The sequence below is a fragment of the Dendropsophus ebraccatus genome, chromosome 3, assembly GCF_027789765.1.
Source record: "Dendropsophus ebraccatus isolate aDenEbr1 chromosome 3, aDenEbr1.pat, whole genome shotgun sequence".
Classification (NCBI taxonomy): Eukaryota; Metazoa; Chordata; class Amphibia; order Anura; family Hylidae; genus Dendropsophus; species Dendropsophus ebraccatus.
The window spans coordinates 162144071-162163123 of NC_091456.1; the positions used below are offsets into that span (position 1 = coordinate 162144071).

Below are 19053 nucleotides of genomic sequence, written 5' to 3' on the forward strand. Positions count from 1 at the left end.
CCTGCAGGAAATTTCCAGTCTGACACAGTGCTCTCTGCTGCCAGGAACTGTCCAGAGCAGTTGCAACTCCTCATAGAAAACCTCTCCTGCTCTCCAGACTGAAAAGAATACACCACTTCCTGCAGGACAAACAGCAGCTGATAAGTACTAAAAGACAAGGGCCCCGTCCCCTTTTCCCCGGCAGGATTCACTAAGAGGCGCACGCCCGAACCTGCACCCGGCGTACTAAATCTACACCAGCTTCCTGCAGGTGTAGATTTGGATCATGATTTACGCCTGTACAGGTGCGTTTACACGTAACGATTATCGTGCAAATTTGCGCGATAACGATCGAATTCGAACGATAATCGCATGTGTAAACACAGCGAACGACGAACGAGAAATCGTTCATTTTGATCTTTCAACGTCATCAAATCGTCGTTCGCAAAAAATTCGCAGATCGTTCCGTGTCGCGCGATAGTCCTGCAGCCCCGCCGGCCGGCCCCCTGCTCGCTGCCCGGCCCCCCGCTCATCTGCAGCCCCCTGCGCCGCCCCGATCGCCACCCCCGCCGCCGCTCTGATCGCTCTGATCTGGCGATTGGAGCGGCGGCGGCGAGGGGGGGGGGGGGCGATCGGGGTGGCGATCGGGGGCGGGCTGCGGGCGCGCGATCGCAAAACGATTTTTTCATACGATATATCGTACCGTCTAAACGCTGATCATTATGAAAAAAAAATCGTTACTCCAACATCGTTAATCGTACGATCGGGCCAATTATCGTTTCGTGTAAACGCACCATAAGCAGGCGTAAATCATGATAAATGAGGCGCCGGAGGAGGCCACACCTCCTCCCCGCCTTGTCACGCTCCCCAGCCCACCTATCGGGCGAGCGGGGCGTATGCCAGGGAAAAGGGGCGAATCTGCCTCGGGCAGAGCATTCATAAATGTCCTCCAATGTATATACTGACAGCAGTACCTCATAGAGCTATAATCAGACTCCCCTCCGCCAGGCTGTGCTGCCCTGCTCTGTGGTGAATAAGCCCCGCCCCCCAGTGTCCACCACTGAGCCTCTATATGTCTACAGAGGACACTAGGGGGCGGTGCATGGTCACATGCTCCTCCATGTTGGCCATCTCATGGACAGAATCACCACAGAGCAGGACAGCACAGCCTGGAGGAGGGGAGCCTGAATTTAGCTCTATGATGTACACCGGGAGTTGCTGTCAGTATATACAGTGAGTACAGTTACTAATACTGTACACTGAACTATTTTACTTCACACGTACCGTAGTGCAGCGGATTTTCTGCTGCGGATCCGCAGAAGATCCACAGCACATTTGACTAAATGAATAAACACAGCATCAAACCGGCACCATCAAATCTGCTGCGGATCCGCAGCAGATTTGACAGTGCGGATTTAATGCTGTGTTTAGTCATTTGGTCAAATCCGCTGCGGTACGGTAAGTGTGAAGCTACCCTTAAGTGGCCAACCTCTTTAACACTTGTCTCTCCAACTGTATCGAAAAATTGTGCATAGTCAGCTGGGCCAAACTTGCTTCTTAGACCTCAGATTAGAATCTCCTTCACAAGGAAGAGGATGCCTCTGTAGACAGCTGTCGCAGGGCATTGTGGGACTTGTAGTTTTGCCCCAGCTGGTGTTCAGCCGCTGTCAGTCTAGCTTTACCCTCACACCCATCATATGGCCCAAATCAGTACTTTGCCACTTTTATCATTTTTTAGCCAAAGCAAATAACCTATAATCCAACTTGTCTAATCATTCGGGATTACAGTCGCACACTTCTTCAGTGAACCATCAATTCGCTGCAATTAGCCGCCATGTTTAGTAGATGTACAATCAATCATGCGTTTGCTTTCCCCATTTACTTCCTTAAATCTGTGACTGTTTAAAATCATGTTCTTTAATTTGACTTCAGAGAATTATTTTTTTTTTTACCGTCATTGTCTGGAAAGCTCATCAGCTCGGTAATTGCGCGCTTCCTGCCTTCTATGATTTCGTGTCCTTCTGTGGCTTGGGAGACGGGATATGTTTTAATCTTTGTTATTTCTATTATGTTCTTCTCAAACTTTTGGAATTTTTATTGGAGGGATAATTGCAGACACAGAGTAAGTGCAGGAATGTATTAATACACCAACCAAATACTAATAACCTTCCATGGAAACAATGGATCGGACTGGATGAAATGCTGCTGTCCCACATATCTGCTATCTGTTATGAGGCCCGCTACATACTGGATATCCAGCCAGCCCTAATGAAAGCTGCAGATGCACTGACATTTGCCAAGTGTTGATATAAAACTGTGGGACATGGAGAGATTTGCTTTGTACAATCTACTACTGAAGCCCCCAATTGTCTAGAAACACCTACACAATCTTGTCACAGTCCACCAGGTCTCTCTACAATCCCTTCTCCCCTCTTCTCTGCTTATTGCCTTCTAGACCTCCGCCATGTTTCACCTCTCCACTGGAATCTGCAGCTTTAATGTACGCTACATTGGCAAAAGTATAGGGACACCTACACCGTACACCTACAGAGCTATTATAAGATGACATTTAAATACATAGGGGGAGATTGATCAAACATGGTGTAAAGTGAAACCGGCTCAGTTGCCCCTAGCAACCAATCAGATTCCCCCTTTCATTTTCCAAAGAGTCTGTGAGGAATGGAAGGTGAAATCTGATTGGTTGCTAGGGGCAACTGAGCCAGTTTCACTTTACACTATGTTTTATAAATCTCCCCCATAGGCTTTAAAGGAGAAGTCCGACCAAATTTTAAAAAGCGAGAAAGGCAAGGGGATACGAGGAAAATAACTTAAACTCACCCCTCCCCATGTTTCATTGTGCCACTCCCAGGTCCGGCTGACCGCCAAGGGAAGTCAGTTTTGGCTGAAAACCGGTTACATCATGTACCCAGCTATTCCCAGCTGCAACATCACAAGCACAAGGACAGGTAAGTATAGTTTCCTCACCAGACTTCCCCTCTATGCCTTTATGGACCTTGTTGTGTGCTCCGGGGTACCGTCATGCTGGGAGAAACAAGAGCTGATCCCAAACTGTTCCCACAAAATCCAACAAGTGTATTGATAGCTGAAGCATTTAGCATTAATTCCCTTTAGTGGAGCTAAGAAGCCCAGGACAACCCCTGAAAAACAGCTCTATAGCAGTATACCACCAAATGTTACAGCTTGCACAATGCAGTCAGACATTCAGAGAACGTCTTCTTGATATAGACTCGTGCACCAGACTGCCATGTAGAGATACCTGATTCCAGTAGGAGTTTACTTTACATCCTTCCAACCGACACTTGTACAAAGTGAAGTAAGGTTTGCATGCAGCTGCTCAGCCATGGAAACCCAAACTATGAAGCTCCAGTGGATAATGGAAGATTGAGGAGAGAACAAATTCCATGAACTGACTTGCAGTGGTAATATCCTATTACGGTATCACGCTGGTATCAGTGATCTCCTTAGAACAATCCATTCTTTCACAAATGTTTGTAAAGGCAGACTACATTGGTATTGACTGATCGTTGATATAGGTTTGGACCTATAGTTGTCGGGCGCCAACCGTGCATCGATTGAGTGATGCGTGGCCGGTGGCTGATGATATGGAAACAGAATACATTACCTATCCATGCTGCAGGGCTCCTCTTGCGGTCCGCTTCTCTCCGGGTCCTGCACGCTCCAGCTTCAGAGCGGCCTGTCTGAGCTGACAGGCTGCTCAGCCAATCACTGGCCATGGTGGTTCGGGCCTGTGATTGGCTAAACGGTCTGTCAGCTCAGACAGGCAGTTCTGAAGCTAGAGCGTGCGGGACCCGGTGAGAAATGGACCACAAGAGGAGCCCTGCAGCATGGATAGGTAAAGTATACAGTTTAAAGGGGTAGTTCACCAAAAAAAACTTTTTCTTTCAAATCAACTGCTGCCATGAAGTGCCAGAGATTTGTAATTTACTTCTATTAAAAAATCTCAAGCCTTCCAGTACTTATCAGCTGCTGTATGCCCAGCAGGAAGTTGTATTATTTCCAGTCTGGAGAGCAGGAGAGGTTTTCTATGGGGATTTGCTGCTGCTCTGGACAGTTCCTGACATGGACAGAGGAGGCAACAGAGAGCACTGTGTCAGACAGGAAAGAAAACACCACTTCCTGCTGGACACACAGCAGCTGATAAATACTGGAAGACTTAAGATTTTTTAATGGAAGTAAATTACAAATCTCTGGCACTTTATGGCACCAGTTGATTTGAAAGAAATTTTTTTTTGGTGCACTACCCCTTTAAGCAAGGGCTGCAAGGATATCGGTAACGATTATCGGGCCATGTAATAGGCCCAGTAAAAGAGATCAGCGCTCGTTTACAGTTATTATCGGGCCCCCATTGGCCTGTGTAATAACACCATAAGTAACAGCAAGTTTCCGTCCTGCTGAGCCCAGCCATATCCATGCATTTCAAGGTTAATCATTCACTTGAATGGCTGGCAAGCCCTGCTTTACTTCCCATAGGCAGAAATAGCTGCACCCAGCTATAGCAGCTGATTGCTAAGGGTCAGAAAAATCACCATCTATCTAATAGGGGTTATTGTAGTTTTGCAACAGCTGGAGGGCCGAAGGTTCCCTATCCCTGACATAAAGGATGACGGAAGAAGGCAAAGTAATCTTTTCTACAGAAACTGATGGTGTGCAGTGTGGTGTGCAAGTCCCCCCTATGCATGTCTGGAAAGATTTATATTCCGACTCAGTGTTAAGATTAGAAGCCAATGTGAAATCTGTAGAAGATTATATTAGTCCCCTGCCATCCTTCTCAGGCCTGGAACACTTAGGTTACGTTCAGCTGCCTCCTTGATTGATACAGAGATGCGGTAAGGCCATTCTCATAGGGGACACTGATGTTTCTTACATACTTAATGTTCTGGCCTCTCAGCTCTTCCCTCTTGCCATGCATCGTCATACTGGGCACGATGGGGCATATTAAAATTCCTTGGAAAAGGTTTGGCAGGAATGATGTTCTCACGCACAGGATCCTAGGATGGAAATGTCATTTTACAAGTTTCTGTCTTCTGCTGTAGATGTGGAAGCCGCATTTTATATGCGATGACACATTGCGGCTAGAACGTTGTGCGATGTTAGTGATACGGCCGGAACTAAGTAGTTATTTGTGGAGCAAAGACACCTACATGGTGGTAGAGTAGTGGGCTCCAGATGGCGATAACAGGGGGCACGCTCCTGTCGTCATATTAACTTATAGAAATTTAGTCAGTGAAGTCACTGGGAATCATTTCCACCTGTGAATCATCTGCAGTTATTTGTGTGGATGTTCCTGTAACCGTAGGAAGAGCAACACTGTGCCCACAAATGTACTGGCGTCATTGTTCTCTATTAGCATCCGAGGGTCTGACTTCTCAGGAAAGATGACACCTTCATAAATAGTAATGGAAAATTCACAATAAGTATAGAAAATAAGGATAATATGCAACAAAATGGCCAAAAACAATAATGACAAGAGAAGATGAGAAGGGAAGTGTTAATAGTAAAAAAGTGAACTCAAGAACAAGAGGACACAGTGAGAGGTTAGTTGGGGGAAAGATCAGAAGCAACATGAGAAAATATTATTTTACTGAAAGAGTAGTAGATGCTTGGAACAAACTTCCAGCAGATGTGGTAGGTAAATCTACAATACCAGAATTTAAACCTGCCTGGGATAAACATACAGTGGTACCTTGGTTTAAGAGTAACTCGGATTAAAAGCGTTTTGGTTTAAGAGCTCACAGTTTTTCAAAATTGTGACTTGGTTTAAGAGCATTGCTTTGGTTTAAGAGCTCCCTGTACTGGGTGGGAGGGGGTGGAGGAGGGGCATGGTCTGCATAGCGGGGTCTACAGCACTGTACTCTGACCCAGGAAGTCTCCCTCACCTTCCAAATCATAGCAGATCCACTTCAGGCTGGGGCTTACATCAGGGGACAGGACTGTGGAAGTAATCTCTACATAGCTATAACCCCTCTCTCCCCGGACAGAGTGCTGCATGTATGGGCCCACATCTGCCCTGCTCATTCCTTCATGCTCCCTGCAGTCTCTGTCGGCCCTTGTGTTTCCCATCCTCTCCATTACTGTACAGTAACTTATAAAATCACATATTCTGCTGTTTCTGAATGTTTGTTTCATCTGTTTTACATGTTATTCAGAATAATAAATCATTATTTTGGGGGGGGTGGAACCAATTGTCTGCATTTCAATTATTTCTTATGGTAAAATTTGCTTTGGTTTAAGAGTGATTTGGATTACAAGCATGGTCCCGGAACAAATTATGCTCGTAATCCAAGGCATCACTGTATATCTATCCTAAGATAATAAGAAGGAAGATACTTTTTTTCCAATGACCTCCATTATTAAAAAAAAAAAAAAAAAAATCAAAACTCATTCGTTTTTTTTTTACTTGTAAAAAAACAGTCAACCAAATTTTTGTGTACATTTAAAAAATGGATGCATTTTGATGTTTTTATTTATATAATGGAAGTCAATGGGAAAAAAACGTGAAAACGTGAAAAAAAGTGAAAAATGATGCACACAAATGTATCCATTTTTTCTAACCAGTTTTTTGTAAAAACGGTTGAAAAAAAAAAACAGATTGCAAAATCGCAGTGTGAACTCAGCCTTACCAAAGATGCTTGCAGAAATATTTATTTCCTTTCTGCATATAAAAAGCCCATACATACACAAATATATACATAACACAACTTTTGGAAAAGGAAAACGTGCCACAATGCCTCTGTATTGGAGACTGATGAAGCCATCCCCATTTAGACATAATATGGATCCTTTTAGGAAAGCTCAGAAAGAGGGACCACATTAGAGGATGAGCAGCACAAGGACTAGAGGGTGTCACAGTTTTGGACATTACCAACAGCATCTGCAGGTCCAAGCTCAGGGTAGCTCACGAGAGGAAGAATCCCAGCAGGGTGTAACTACCAATACAGCAGCAATAGCGGCTGCTATAGGGTCTGCCGCATCAGGGTCTGCCCTGTTGCCCGCTCCTGCAATACACTGGGCCCCCTGAGCTGTCATCATTTACAGCACCAGGTGGCCGAGCGGGCCTTCTTGGTTCTGCAAATGTCCCTTTAATTGCAAGCAATCCTGACCAGTGCTTGCAGTTATGCAGTTATGACTAGACCCATAGAAAACCTCCTGCTCTGGACAGTTCCTGACTTGGACAGAGGTGGCAGCAGAGAGGACTGTGTCAGACTGAAAAGAATATAACACTTCCTGCAGGACATACAGCAGCTGATAAGTACTGGATGACTTGAGATTTTAAATCTATATAACTTTCTGAAACCAGTTGATTTGAAAGAAAAGATTTTTGCTGGAGTACCCCTTTAAGCTGCACCGTCCATGCTTCCTCCCTCCCGGAGTCTAGGGAGCAAAGAGGTATGGGGGAGCTAGCTTGGAAAGAAAACACTATTTTATAACTTTGCAATCTGCAGTCGCAAAAGTGAAGAGAAGAGGAGACCCCGGACCCAGGTGAGTATAAGTCTTTGTTTTCTTATCCTATATGGAAGGAAGAGAGCGTACAGGGAGGCTATATGGGAGGGGGAGAACACACAGGGGGGCTATATGGGAGGGGGGAGAGCGCACAGGGGGGCTATATACTACAGAGGGAGAGCGCAGAGGGGGGCTATATACTACTGGGGGAGCAACAGGGGGGCTATATACTACTGGGGGAGCAACAGGGGGGCTATATACTACTGGGGGAGCTCACAGGGGGGCTTTATACTACTGGGGGCAGTCACCCACTTTGTACCTAATTTCAAAGGGCTGGTGAGAAAAAATGCCAGTTTTCCCACTAATAAGCACCAATTCTGTATGTAAATAGTTCAACAAGGTTTGTGGAAAGATAACAAAACACATTTCCTACTGATGTTTAGCTCGGACCTTCACCTGACAATAGACCACGGTATGTGGACCCTTACTAAAAGTTGTTGAGTACCCATGATTTAGGGGGTAAATGTATCACTTTTCCTGATGTCTGTAGCACTGGTGGTTTGGCCACTGACAAGTTCAGATTATCCAGGAAATCAGCTCTTGTCATACTGAACAGTGATGGAGAAGTCAGATGTCCTCTCACTGCTGCAGAGTTTGCATTGGGCCCAGCTGCTTCACATCACACCTGAGCTCATTCCTCCATGTAGCTGTAGGCAGCACACTACCCGTATGGTACCCATAAAACACTCTCAGAGCCACTGTATTAAATAGACTGTGAACAAAAGCACCATGATCATAAAGAAGACGGCAGCTGGAGAAGAGATCAGTCCAGTCCAATATTCCTCATAATCAACCCAAGAAAGAACGACCTTTATACTAATACTGACAGCATTATGGAAGCCGTCCTGCTTAGAGTAATAGAGGCAGGTTCAGTAAAGCTATGTACCATGACTACAGATCTGACTGGAACCGGCCCAACACAAACAACTACTTTATTAATGATCGTACGCATTGATTTGCATATGTTTAGTATTTACCTTGAGCCTTTCCCTTCATCAGTCATTATCCGTGTAGGTGTTTGATCAGTAGCAGACATGACATAACCCCTTAGCTATACAGCAATATGGATGGAAAACACCAGGATTACATTTCAAAGGTTACAGAGGATGTAACACTAAAGCCCGGCGGACCACTGTATTTGTCCTCCCAATCACAGGTCCAGTCCAGGAATGAGGACACATTAAATTAAAGGGGATGTCTGTTTGGACAACCTTGTTAGAGGTTGGAAACGAAGCATTACACAGCGGCCACTCACATCAATGGGTTGTCTGTAAAATTCAGAGCAAGAGAAACTCTTTGTAAATACTGCTTACTCTGGCGAAGACATTAACACCCTAATAGAAATAGTTTTTCTATGTTAGACAACATCTTGAAATAGTCACTTCAATAAAGTCAGCATAAATTAATAGTAAAAGCAAATAGAAGATTTGGAATATATCTTATCAGAGAAAAATGCCTCTCAGCTTATCAGTTTAGACTACAGACAGGTGTAACCCACCCAGAGTGTAGTGCAGTGTGTGCTCAGAAAATACCTGGAATAACGACAGACAACTGTTAAAGGGTCTACTACACAAAGCGATTATTGTCCGCATTCGGCTGGTATTAGAAGACAACGATCAGACAACATGCACAATGTCGGCTGATCATTGTCTTTCAACAGGCTAAAATGCTAACTATCAGCCTGGCAATGATCTAGTGCCGTCGCTAAGTGTGATAGGAGTGGCGGCAGCAGACCGCCGATGTCTCCTAAGGGCTGCCCGGACGAACAGACGATCACCCGGGCAGCCTCCCTATGATCCCCTCGCCTCTTACCCACTCCTCCTCGCTCGCTTTCGATGTGTGTAATAGCGCCAGCAGCGGGGGGTGGAAGCCTAACAGGTCGGATTACAGTGGCCCATAGAGGTTTATAGAGAGTAGATGGGTGGAAAGGTTGAATGAAAAGACGGAAACTCATAAAAACCGCAGGAGTTGGTAGTAAGGAAGCTATTTGGGGTCCTGAACCCCTTATAGTGTGGTACTCGAACGGTGACGTACTAAGGTGTTACTGGTGAGGCTACTGTGGTGGTTGGTCGGTTGTGTTGTACAGCTCAGCCAAGGATATAAGTGTCGTGACGCCAGTGCTAGTTCAGCACACAGGTATGGTGTTAGTACCTGCTTTGTATGGTGGCTGGCTGTACTTCCCAAAATGGTCAGTGACCTCCCAGGTTGTGATGGGTCCCTTTTCCTATGGGGCTCTTGTCACGGTAGTCCTGAGTGGCAATTGACCCACTCAGACTATCGGTACCTCCAACCACAGAAAGGGGAAATTTAACACAAGGTGTACGGCTAGTGTGTATAGGTGCTGGTGCAGAGGAAAAGAGTCCCAGTGATGAAAAAATAGAACGGTTTTACTGTACAGTGTCTTAATAATACAAAACACCTTTGCAGAAGTAGATAAATACAGACTTTTGTGCTTAAACTTAGTTGTGCTGACGAGATGCTTAAAAACGTAGAGTAGAGGTAGTTGCAGCAGTGCTTGGAAGTTTACAGTAGAGTGGAGAAGCGTAGAGGAGAGGAGTTTGCCAAGGGAGTCTAACCCAATTTAGTACTGTGCTCTGCTGGAACATTAGAAGAATACTTGAGAGTGAGACGTTTACTTGTACCCGTGTATAGACTATAGTCTGACTACCTTCTGCCCTACAGTGTCAAGGTACTCGTGCTAATAGGGTGATTCAAGCCACAGCCTTTGTTACCTGGGAAAAGCTAAGTGTCCGAGGTTTCCCGGTTTACTTGCACTGCGAGATAGAATACGTAGACCTTCTGGTAGCTTTTGTTCTATCCAGGCTAGTTCCTCTTGTAATGAAGGATACTGCCTTGTACCTTTTAGACTAGTTCATGGCATGGGCTAGGTTCATCCCCGACTTTTCTCCCTCTTGTAGTGTCTAGCACTGCATAGTAGATATAGCAAATAGACTAAAAGAACTGAGTGTTTCTGTTTGCTTCATACACGTGTCTTAACCAACTCACTTCACACACTAAACTGAACTGACTTGTCCCGGACAAGAGTCCTGGCAGAGCCAGGCCCTTGCTTGGCTACAGCAGGGATGTCTGCTCTGTGTGTCCTCTTCCCACGAGAATATGGATAAGACTGAAGCTAGACCTCCTCCCACCAAGTAACTTCCTACAGGGGATGTGTTATCTACCCTGTGAGTGGTGGAAAGGAATGTGTGCAAAGGAAAGAAGAAGAGTGATAAGCTAGAAAGAAAGAGGTCAATAAAAGTACATAATACACAGGAAACAGTAACCCATTCATTGTGACTTGCTGAGCCCCACAGTATTCTGGTACACCCACTCTTTTAGTATTTGTAGCATCTCCATCTATGTACCTGCAAGTATGAGATCATGGAAACGTCTTCACCCTGTGAAGGTTTTGCTGGATGTTGGTCACTTAGCTGCAATCTCAAGAGGCTTTATTCAGGAAAGTTATTTTTATGTGGTATACTAGATAAACATGGATTACCGAGGTCACCGCAGTGTTTTTTCTACAAACCTCTATATGAATAGGGTATTCTTCATAGTACTGGATATTTGCCAGTTCCTAACCACTAGAATTTAATCAAAGGAAGTCAATGTGTAATTATAAGTTCGTAAGTCTAGGGGTATACCCAGTAACTTGTATTCACTTGTGAAACATATTTAAAGGGAATGTATCACTGGCATTTTTATATTTAATAATCCATGTGTATTTTTTCACTGTAGATTAGTTTTTCTTTTTTTTTGTATATGGTTATGGCTGTCTATACTGAGATGCAGTTAGTAAGCATTTACAGATATACTAAGAGCTTTCCTGTCTGTAATTACTGAAAAGGTTGCATTGTAGTATCAGAGTTAAAACTCCAAAAAAAGTATTTTTTTCAACAAAGTTAGATATATTTTAAATTACTAAAAAAATCTCAAAGTATTCCAGTACTTATTGGCTGCTGTATGTCCTGCAGGAAGTGATGTATTCTTTCCAGTCTGACACAGTGCTCTCTGCTGCCACCTCTGTCCGAGACAGGAACTGTCCAGAGTAGTAACAAATCCCCAGAGAAAACCTCTCCTGTTCTGGACAGTTCCTATCATGGACAGAAGTGGCAGCAGAGAGCACTATGTTAAACTGGAAAAAATACACCACTTCATGCAGGACATGCAGCAGCTGATAAGTACTAGAAGACTTGAGATTTTTAAATAGAAGTAATTTATAAACCTATGTAACTTTCTGGTGGTCTAAGTGAGGGGTTAATTTCAGTATCCCTGGTGGCCCAGGGCAGTGGATAAGTTAGTGTAAACTTTCCTGGTGTAAGGCAGTGGAAGAGTTAATCTCTGTATACCTGATAATCCTGGTTTGCCCCTTAACATTTCTATACAGTTTGGTAGGTATGATTATCCACCTGGTTTAGGGGCCAGATACCCAATGTTGCTTATCAAGATCAGGGATTGCCCAGCACTAGGCTCCAGGATCTCAGGCGCTGACACGTCACAACCCGGATGATGGACTGGCCGCTCAGTCAGTCAGTGACGGGTGGGATGCCCCTCCAATCACTAATTTGCTCAGCAGGCTGTCCATCAGCTGGGGCAGGAATTTTTTCCCAGAGTCGTGTCGTCATCACAACTCAGGGAAATGGCTTCAGGCGTGGGGGTCCCGGACCTTCTGTGGATTCGCAGGCACGGGGAGAGGTAAGTAGTTGTTCCTTTTCATTTTTCACCCTGCCAGATTATAAAAGAAAATTTCTAGACTTCAAAACTCTAGTCTAATTTCAACGTCATTTATACTGGATGATATGCACACTAGCTCATTGCCAAAAGAAAAAGTACAGTGGTGCCCTAGATTACGAGCATAATTCATTCCAGGACAGTGCTTGTAATCCAAATCACTCTAAGTTAATGTTTCCACCACCCCCCCCCCCCCCCCCCCCCCCCCCCACATAATGATTTTTTTATTCTGAATAACATGTAAAACAAATGAAAATGACATTTAAAAAAAAGCTGGATATGTCATAATATAAATTGCTGTACAGTATAGCTATCAGCAGTTTATATAAAGCAGTTTGAATGGCTGAGTGTAAGTGCAGTCACATTATAGTAGCAGTATGTATAGCTGAGTGTAAGTGCAGGCACATTACAGCAGGAGTGGAGAGGATGGGAGACACAAGGGATGACAGAGACTGCAGGGAGCATGAAGGAGTGAGCAGGGCAGATGTGGGCACATACATGCAGCACTTTCTGTCCGGAGAGAGAGAGGTTACAGTTATGGAGAGATTACTTCCACAGTCCTGTCCCCTGATGTAAGCCCCAGCCTGAAGTGGATCTGCTATGATTTGGAAGGTGAGGGAGACTTCGTGGGTCAGAGTAGAGTGCTGTAGACCCCGCTATGCAGACCATGCCCCTCCTCCACAACTCGCCCTCCCACCCAGTACAGGGAGCTCTTAAACCAAAGCAATGCTCTTAAACCAAGTTCCAATTTTGAAAAACCGTGAGCTCCTCTTGCAAAGCGCTCGCAATCCAAGTTACTCTTAAACCGAGGTACCACTGTGCTTCCTTCTGAACACAAGCTTATTTTCCCATGAAGCATTGCATGGCTTGTAAGACTTCACATGCCAGCCCCCCCCAAGGAGACACACTCCTCCCCTACTACTGGATGGTAGAACTCTTACGGGAGACTACTTTGTGCCTATAGGCTCTGAATGATAATCTGGCAAGAAGTGATCGGGTGGAGAACCATGATAAAACCACAACATTGGGGCCATGATAGCTTTAATTCCCTAGGATAGATTTCCGAATATGCTCATCTATATACAGTATATAGACAAAGCCATGTCGCTGTTGGAGATATTCTTGTATAAAATGTAACATAAAATGCTCCACTGTTCCTCCATACTTTGTGTGGGACTAGCGGAGACCTAGTTACCATTGGCTTTCCTCCTGATGGGATTGTGAATGTTTTTACAGGATGAAACCCTAACTCCCTGGCATAACCTCCCTGTGCCAGGCAAGAAGTGCTCTGTATCTCTCTAGTACTTTTACACTTTCTTTAAGAGGCAGAGGCCATAAACACCCTGGGATTTAAAGCCCAGCTGGAGTCCCCCCCAGATCCCACCTCTTTTTGTCAGAGGGGCTGCCAAATAAACACTGAAGGAGTGAGAGCAGATTCTCAGTGTCCCCAAGAAGTGCTCTGCCGGCCAGCTGTAGCCTCTTCCCATGCATCTTTAATAGAGGAGATCAAGCCCTTCCACTGCTCCCAGGCACTCAGTAGACCTGCCCTCTGCTGGGGAGCTCTCCACTGCCATTGCCTCTCTATAGAGAGAGCCATCTGCTGCTCCTGGAGACACTGCACACTACACATCAAGATGCCTAAGAGGAAAATCTTACTGCTCCTATTGCAGGTGTTGCTGGAATTATACTGGGGATGTGCGGCACAGACGAATTACCAAGGTAACCGCTTTATACTGACCTCTATATACATATAATATCACAATGGGGTATATACAATTTACACACTACAGGTAAAATACAGCTAATCTAAAAGTAAAATCACAGGTTGAGCTAAATAAGTGCATTGTTACTAATATATGGTACATTTGTATACTATTATGTTACACTTGGTTTTACTGTGGTTATATACATAACAGTACATCTATGGTACTAAAGACTATTGGAAATTTAGTAAATGCGAGAAGATAAGGGCACAATCTGAGGTTATTGGAAAGGGGGGTTAGAAGCAATGTCAGGAAATATTTTACTGAAAGAGTAGTAGATGCTTGGAACATACTTCCAGCAGATGTGGTTGATAAATTCACTGTAAGTGATTGTAAACCTGCCTGGGATAAAACATATATCTATCCTAAAATAAAAATGATGATTGTAGAGTGGGCACCAATAGAACCCAATGGGTTCCAGTAACTTAGGAGAATAGTGCTGCATGCTCCCATCAAATATAGAATCTACAACCAGATGCTCCAATGTGGACAAAGTCTGTGGGGCGAAGCAAATCAGGGCTGATAAGGAAGCGGGTGTATCAGAAGCAGCTTCCATGTACATGATGAGAACTTAGGAGCAGATTCTTTTGGGGCTTGTGTGTCATATGCGCAGTCTCTTTATATAGATTGTTACAGTTAATTGTGTCAAATGGAATGGGTGGACTGTGGTGGCCAGAAGGATCAGAATTGGTTTTATCTGTCTATATATGTATATATATATATATATAGTACCCAGCCCCAAACCATATGTTTGTCAATAATGCCCCCACTGTGCCCCATTTGCTAATAATGCTTCAATGCACCCCTATTCATTAATGATGTTCTAACCTTGCTCCTATACAGTAATAATGCCCCTACTATGCCATTATTCAGTAATATTGCCCCTGCTCTTCGGCTATGTAGTAGTATAGCCCCCATTAGTGATTCTGCCCCCTACTATGTCATTATTCAGTAATATTGCCCCTGCTCTGCGGCTATGTAGTAGTATAGTCCCCATTAGTGATTCTGCCCCCTACTATGTCATTATTCAGTAATATTGCCCCTGCTCTGCGGCTATGTAGTAGTATAGCCCCCATTAGTGATTCTGCCCCCTACTATGTCATTATTCAGTAATATTGCCCCTGCTCTGCGGCTATGTAGTAGTATAGCCCCCATTAGTGATTCTGCCCCCTACTATGTCATTATGCAGTTATATTGCCCTCACTTTGTGGCTATGTAGTAGTTAAGCCCCCATGTAGTGATACTGCCCCTTACTATGCCATTATACAGTAATATTGCCCCCACTCTGCAACTTTGTAGTAATAAAGCCCCCATGTCGTCATACTGCCCCCTACTATGCCATTATGCAGTAATATTGTCCACACTCTGCGAATATGTAATTAGTAAAGCCCCCATGTAGTGATACTGCCCCCTACTATGCCACCATGCAATAATAAAACCCCCATGTAGTGATACTGCCCCCTTTCTGCCCCCTCTGCCTGAGATGCAATAATTATGCCCCCCGCTGTGCCCCATGTAGCAATAATGCCCCCATTCTGCCACCATACAGTATTAATGCCTCTACTCACCCCTATGAAGTAATAAAAACCCATGTGCTTTAAGTAGTAATAATACCCATAGTGTGTTCCTATGCTGTAATAACACCCACACATAGCCAAATAGGAAATAAAAAACCTAATACCCACCTGTTCCCGCCATGATACTGTGCCTTCTATGCCGCAGCCTTTGAACCACTCGGACACGTTGACTAAGCAAGCACAATGGCATCATATCAATGTACTGGCCTGTTCCAGGGGGATTCCATCCTGGCAGCTGTGTGCATGGCGGAATAGGGAGGAGACAGGTCCCTAGTCCGCCACTCATCTGGGTTTGGAGGATGCATATACAGTTAAGATGCCCAGTGCTAGGGAAGCCCCTGCTCCCAGAAAGGTTTTTTTATACAATGAAACCATTCACCAACCAATCTTTAAATCTAAAGTGCGTAGTGCATCGGTGGACTCCGCTCGCTAATTGAATTGCCATACAGATTTCAAAGAGCAAATCTTATTCATATAGCACCACATATTCCACAGCATTGTACAGAGACTGTCAGTTTGTTTCACTCTTGGGACTCACAGTCTAAATAAGTCAGTAAACTTTTTGAAACATTAGAGGCAACTAAAGTATCCAGAAGAAACCCAAGAAGAGTTAAACTCCATGTAGATGTTGCTCTTAGCCGGATTCCAACCCAAAAGTGCAAGGTAACCACTATGCAGAGTGCATGCTGACTACAATGTTACCCACCACAGAGATACATGCCCCTTTAATTGTGCCTATTGCCTATATACCCTTTTTATGATCAAAAAGTTTCTGACAAAGATTCATACCCCTACACTGGGAAGTATAATATATACTGGATAGATAGATAGATAGATAGATAGATAGATAGATAGATAGATAGATAGATAGATAGATATGAAACAAAAAGTCCACAGCACTCAGGAATAAATGTAATAGGTGGGTGCCAACCACTGCACTAAGGGTCCTTCGTGCAAATATAAAAGTCAAAAAATCATGGTAGCACTCCAACATTGAAAAATTCAGTGGTTTATTTTCTTATAAGGCAAAGCAGCAACGTTTCAGTGTCACAATAAACACCGTTTTCAAGCAAAGTTTGAACTTTGCTTGAAAACTGTGTTTATTGTGACACTGAAACGTTGCTGCTTTGCCTTATAAGAAAATAAACCACTGAATTTTTCAATTTTGGAGTGCTACCATGATTTTTTGACTTATAGATAGACAGATAGATAGATAGATAGATAGATAGATAGATAAACAGATACCCGACTTCTAGCAACAACTTTATTCTGTAATGTTTAGGATATTTAATGCTACTACTTGAACAGGGGCATCACCACAAGCAGAAAACTTTTCCCAGGGAGCTCCTACATCCTCAGCCTATAGATGGCGTCTCCTCCATGATGCCTATTGTGAGCTCCCTAGATGTGAGTAAGAGTCTCAGGCTCTCGATTTTCCTGCTCATTTATGACATCTAGAATGAATGAGCATATTACAAGGATTTTACAGAATGACTAATGCCGAATGCTTCTCTGCCAGCATATTACACTTATATTGGCCGAAATATCAAAGTAATAATAGATGTAAACGGCTCATAGCCATGGTTGCTAGAAAATTATTAAAAATTGCAGTTATATTGTGTTTCTTGCTTAGCAGGTGAACCATATCACATTACCATGCCTAGAGATTGTCATGGATTTTACCACTAGATGCTCATGTTATTCGTCCATAGAGTGATAATAAAGTTATATAGTGGTATGAATAGTAATGGAGATATTTTATACAGTGGACCAGTGAGTCCATCACAGACTGCCAGTATATGGCTAAAGGAGTAGTATATGGCTAGTGGAGCAGCACTCTACAGAGTTTGCCCAGAGTCTGTAATGGTAACTAACTACAAGTATATTAGAAGATTTCATAATGCAGTTTGCAAATATTTAGTATGTAACTTAAAGGGAATGTGTCATCAAAAATGACCTATTGCTTAAATCATGTTTTTATGTTAAACATATTCTATAAGAATTTTTGGTGACATTTTCTCTAATTTTCCATTTTTCTATCTATATTACAAAATAATCCTGAAATCTTTCAATTTTTATTCTCCCCACTAAGCTGAGACTTTCTTGTGTGTTGATAAGAGGAGGTTGCTGTAAAGTGATCTGTAAGGCATTTCAGCATCATGTGACACCAGTATATTGTTAGCAACAATACAATACAAGAGCAGCTCCCTGTGGAATTACATTTTTTACCTTGTCATCTATGTCCATGAGTCTTGCTGTAAAGCGTGTCACTAAATGCTGTTAAGAACGGCAAGGGCAATACGGCAACCCCCATCACAATGTACAAAAAGTGAAATAAAAAAAAAATATTTAAAGTCAGAAAATAGAAACAGATTAAATAAAAGAACAAGTTTTAGTATCTTTACTCTAATCAGTAAAAGACAATTTAGGTGACATATTCCCTTTAATTCTTGTCTAAATTTGCTATTATTTTCCGAAAGGATAAGACATCCACCTGTAGACACACATTAAGGGTTCTTGGCCCTCATTGGTGTAAGATTTATTTTTTTTTCAGGACAACCTTTACCCTAATGTGTTCCCACAATAGGCAAAAACCCAGAAACAACAGTCTGCACATGGGTGGCTTATCCTTTTGGAAGAGACTCTGATTTGGCTAGCACAAGAGAGTTTACAACAGAGTTATTTTGCATACTTTCTTCCCATGGCGCATTGCCTGAAAATAAGTCACCAACTGGGTCCTACCCACATGGTAAGGCCATGTTCACACAACATAAGTTTTGCAGGGAGGAGGAAGCATGAGGCGGGGTTGAGACACGCCTCTTCCGGAGTCTCTCGGAGTAGCCTGGCGTTCCTGGTGTACCTCTGATGATCTGGAGGAGTACGGAGATCCGGCAGCCGCCCTTTGGGAGTTGAGCGGTGTGTGGATCGGTGGTCCGGACGGACAGGCTGGATAGGCTCCTGCTGGCAGCGGATGCACGGATCACGTGGCGCATGCCGAGTCCAGTGGAGACCGAGACCTCGAGGCTGGACGTGGACAACCAAGCCCAGCGCGTAGTAGGTGGACCGGATTGGCAGTCCGGTCTAGCGTGGCGGATGGTCGGAACGTCTAAGCCAGGGCGGTGACGCAAAGGCCGGTGGAGGTCCCTCAGCGACACGGCTTTGGGACACTAGAAGCGGCAGCCCGGAGGAGGCTGGTGAGAGAAGCCTCAGCTGAGAGCCGACAAAGGTTTGAGGTCCGGGACATGCTTGCCTAAGGAGGGTAACGCTGCTTGCTAGAGAATATTCTGATGTTATGTGCACAGTGATGAGCGGACTGGATGGAGGGTCAGGGACTGCTATCTCCGGTGTGACATTGTAATCTCATGATATCTCTTTCGCTCAAGGCCGGTGTAATATCGGGAGCTTGGGTGGATTCCCCCTGGGAGAGGAGGCAGGTCGGGGGACATTTACTGTGATGGTTG

At 44.1% G+C, this 19053-nt stretch overlaps 1 protein-coding gene across 1 annotated transcript in view; it reads left to right on the top strand.

Annotated features, from left to right (window-relative positions):
• The first annotated feature begins 13687 nt into the window (after positions 1 to 13687).
• Positions 13688 to 19053, top strand: part of THBS4 (thrombospondin 4) — a 41202-nt gene continuing 35836 nt past the window's right edge. Inside the window, exon 1 of the mRNA XM_069963041.1 lies at positions 13688 to 13971. Coding sequence (XP_069819142.1) covers positions 13887 to 13971 — 85 coding nt within the window. The 5' untranslated portion in view covers positions 13688 to 13886. The remainder of the gene's footprint in view (positions 13972 to 19053) is intronic.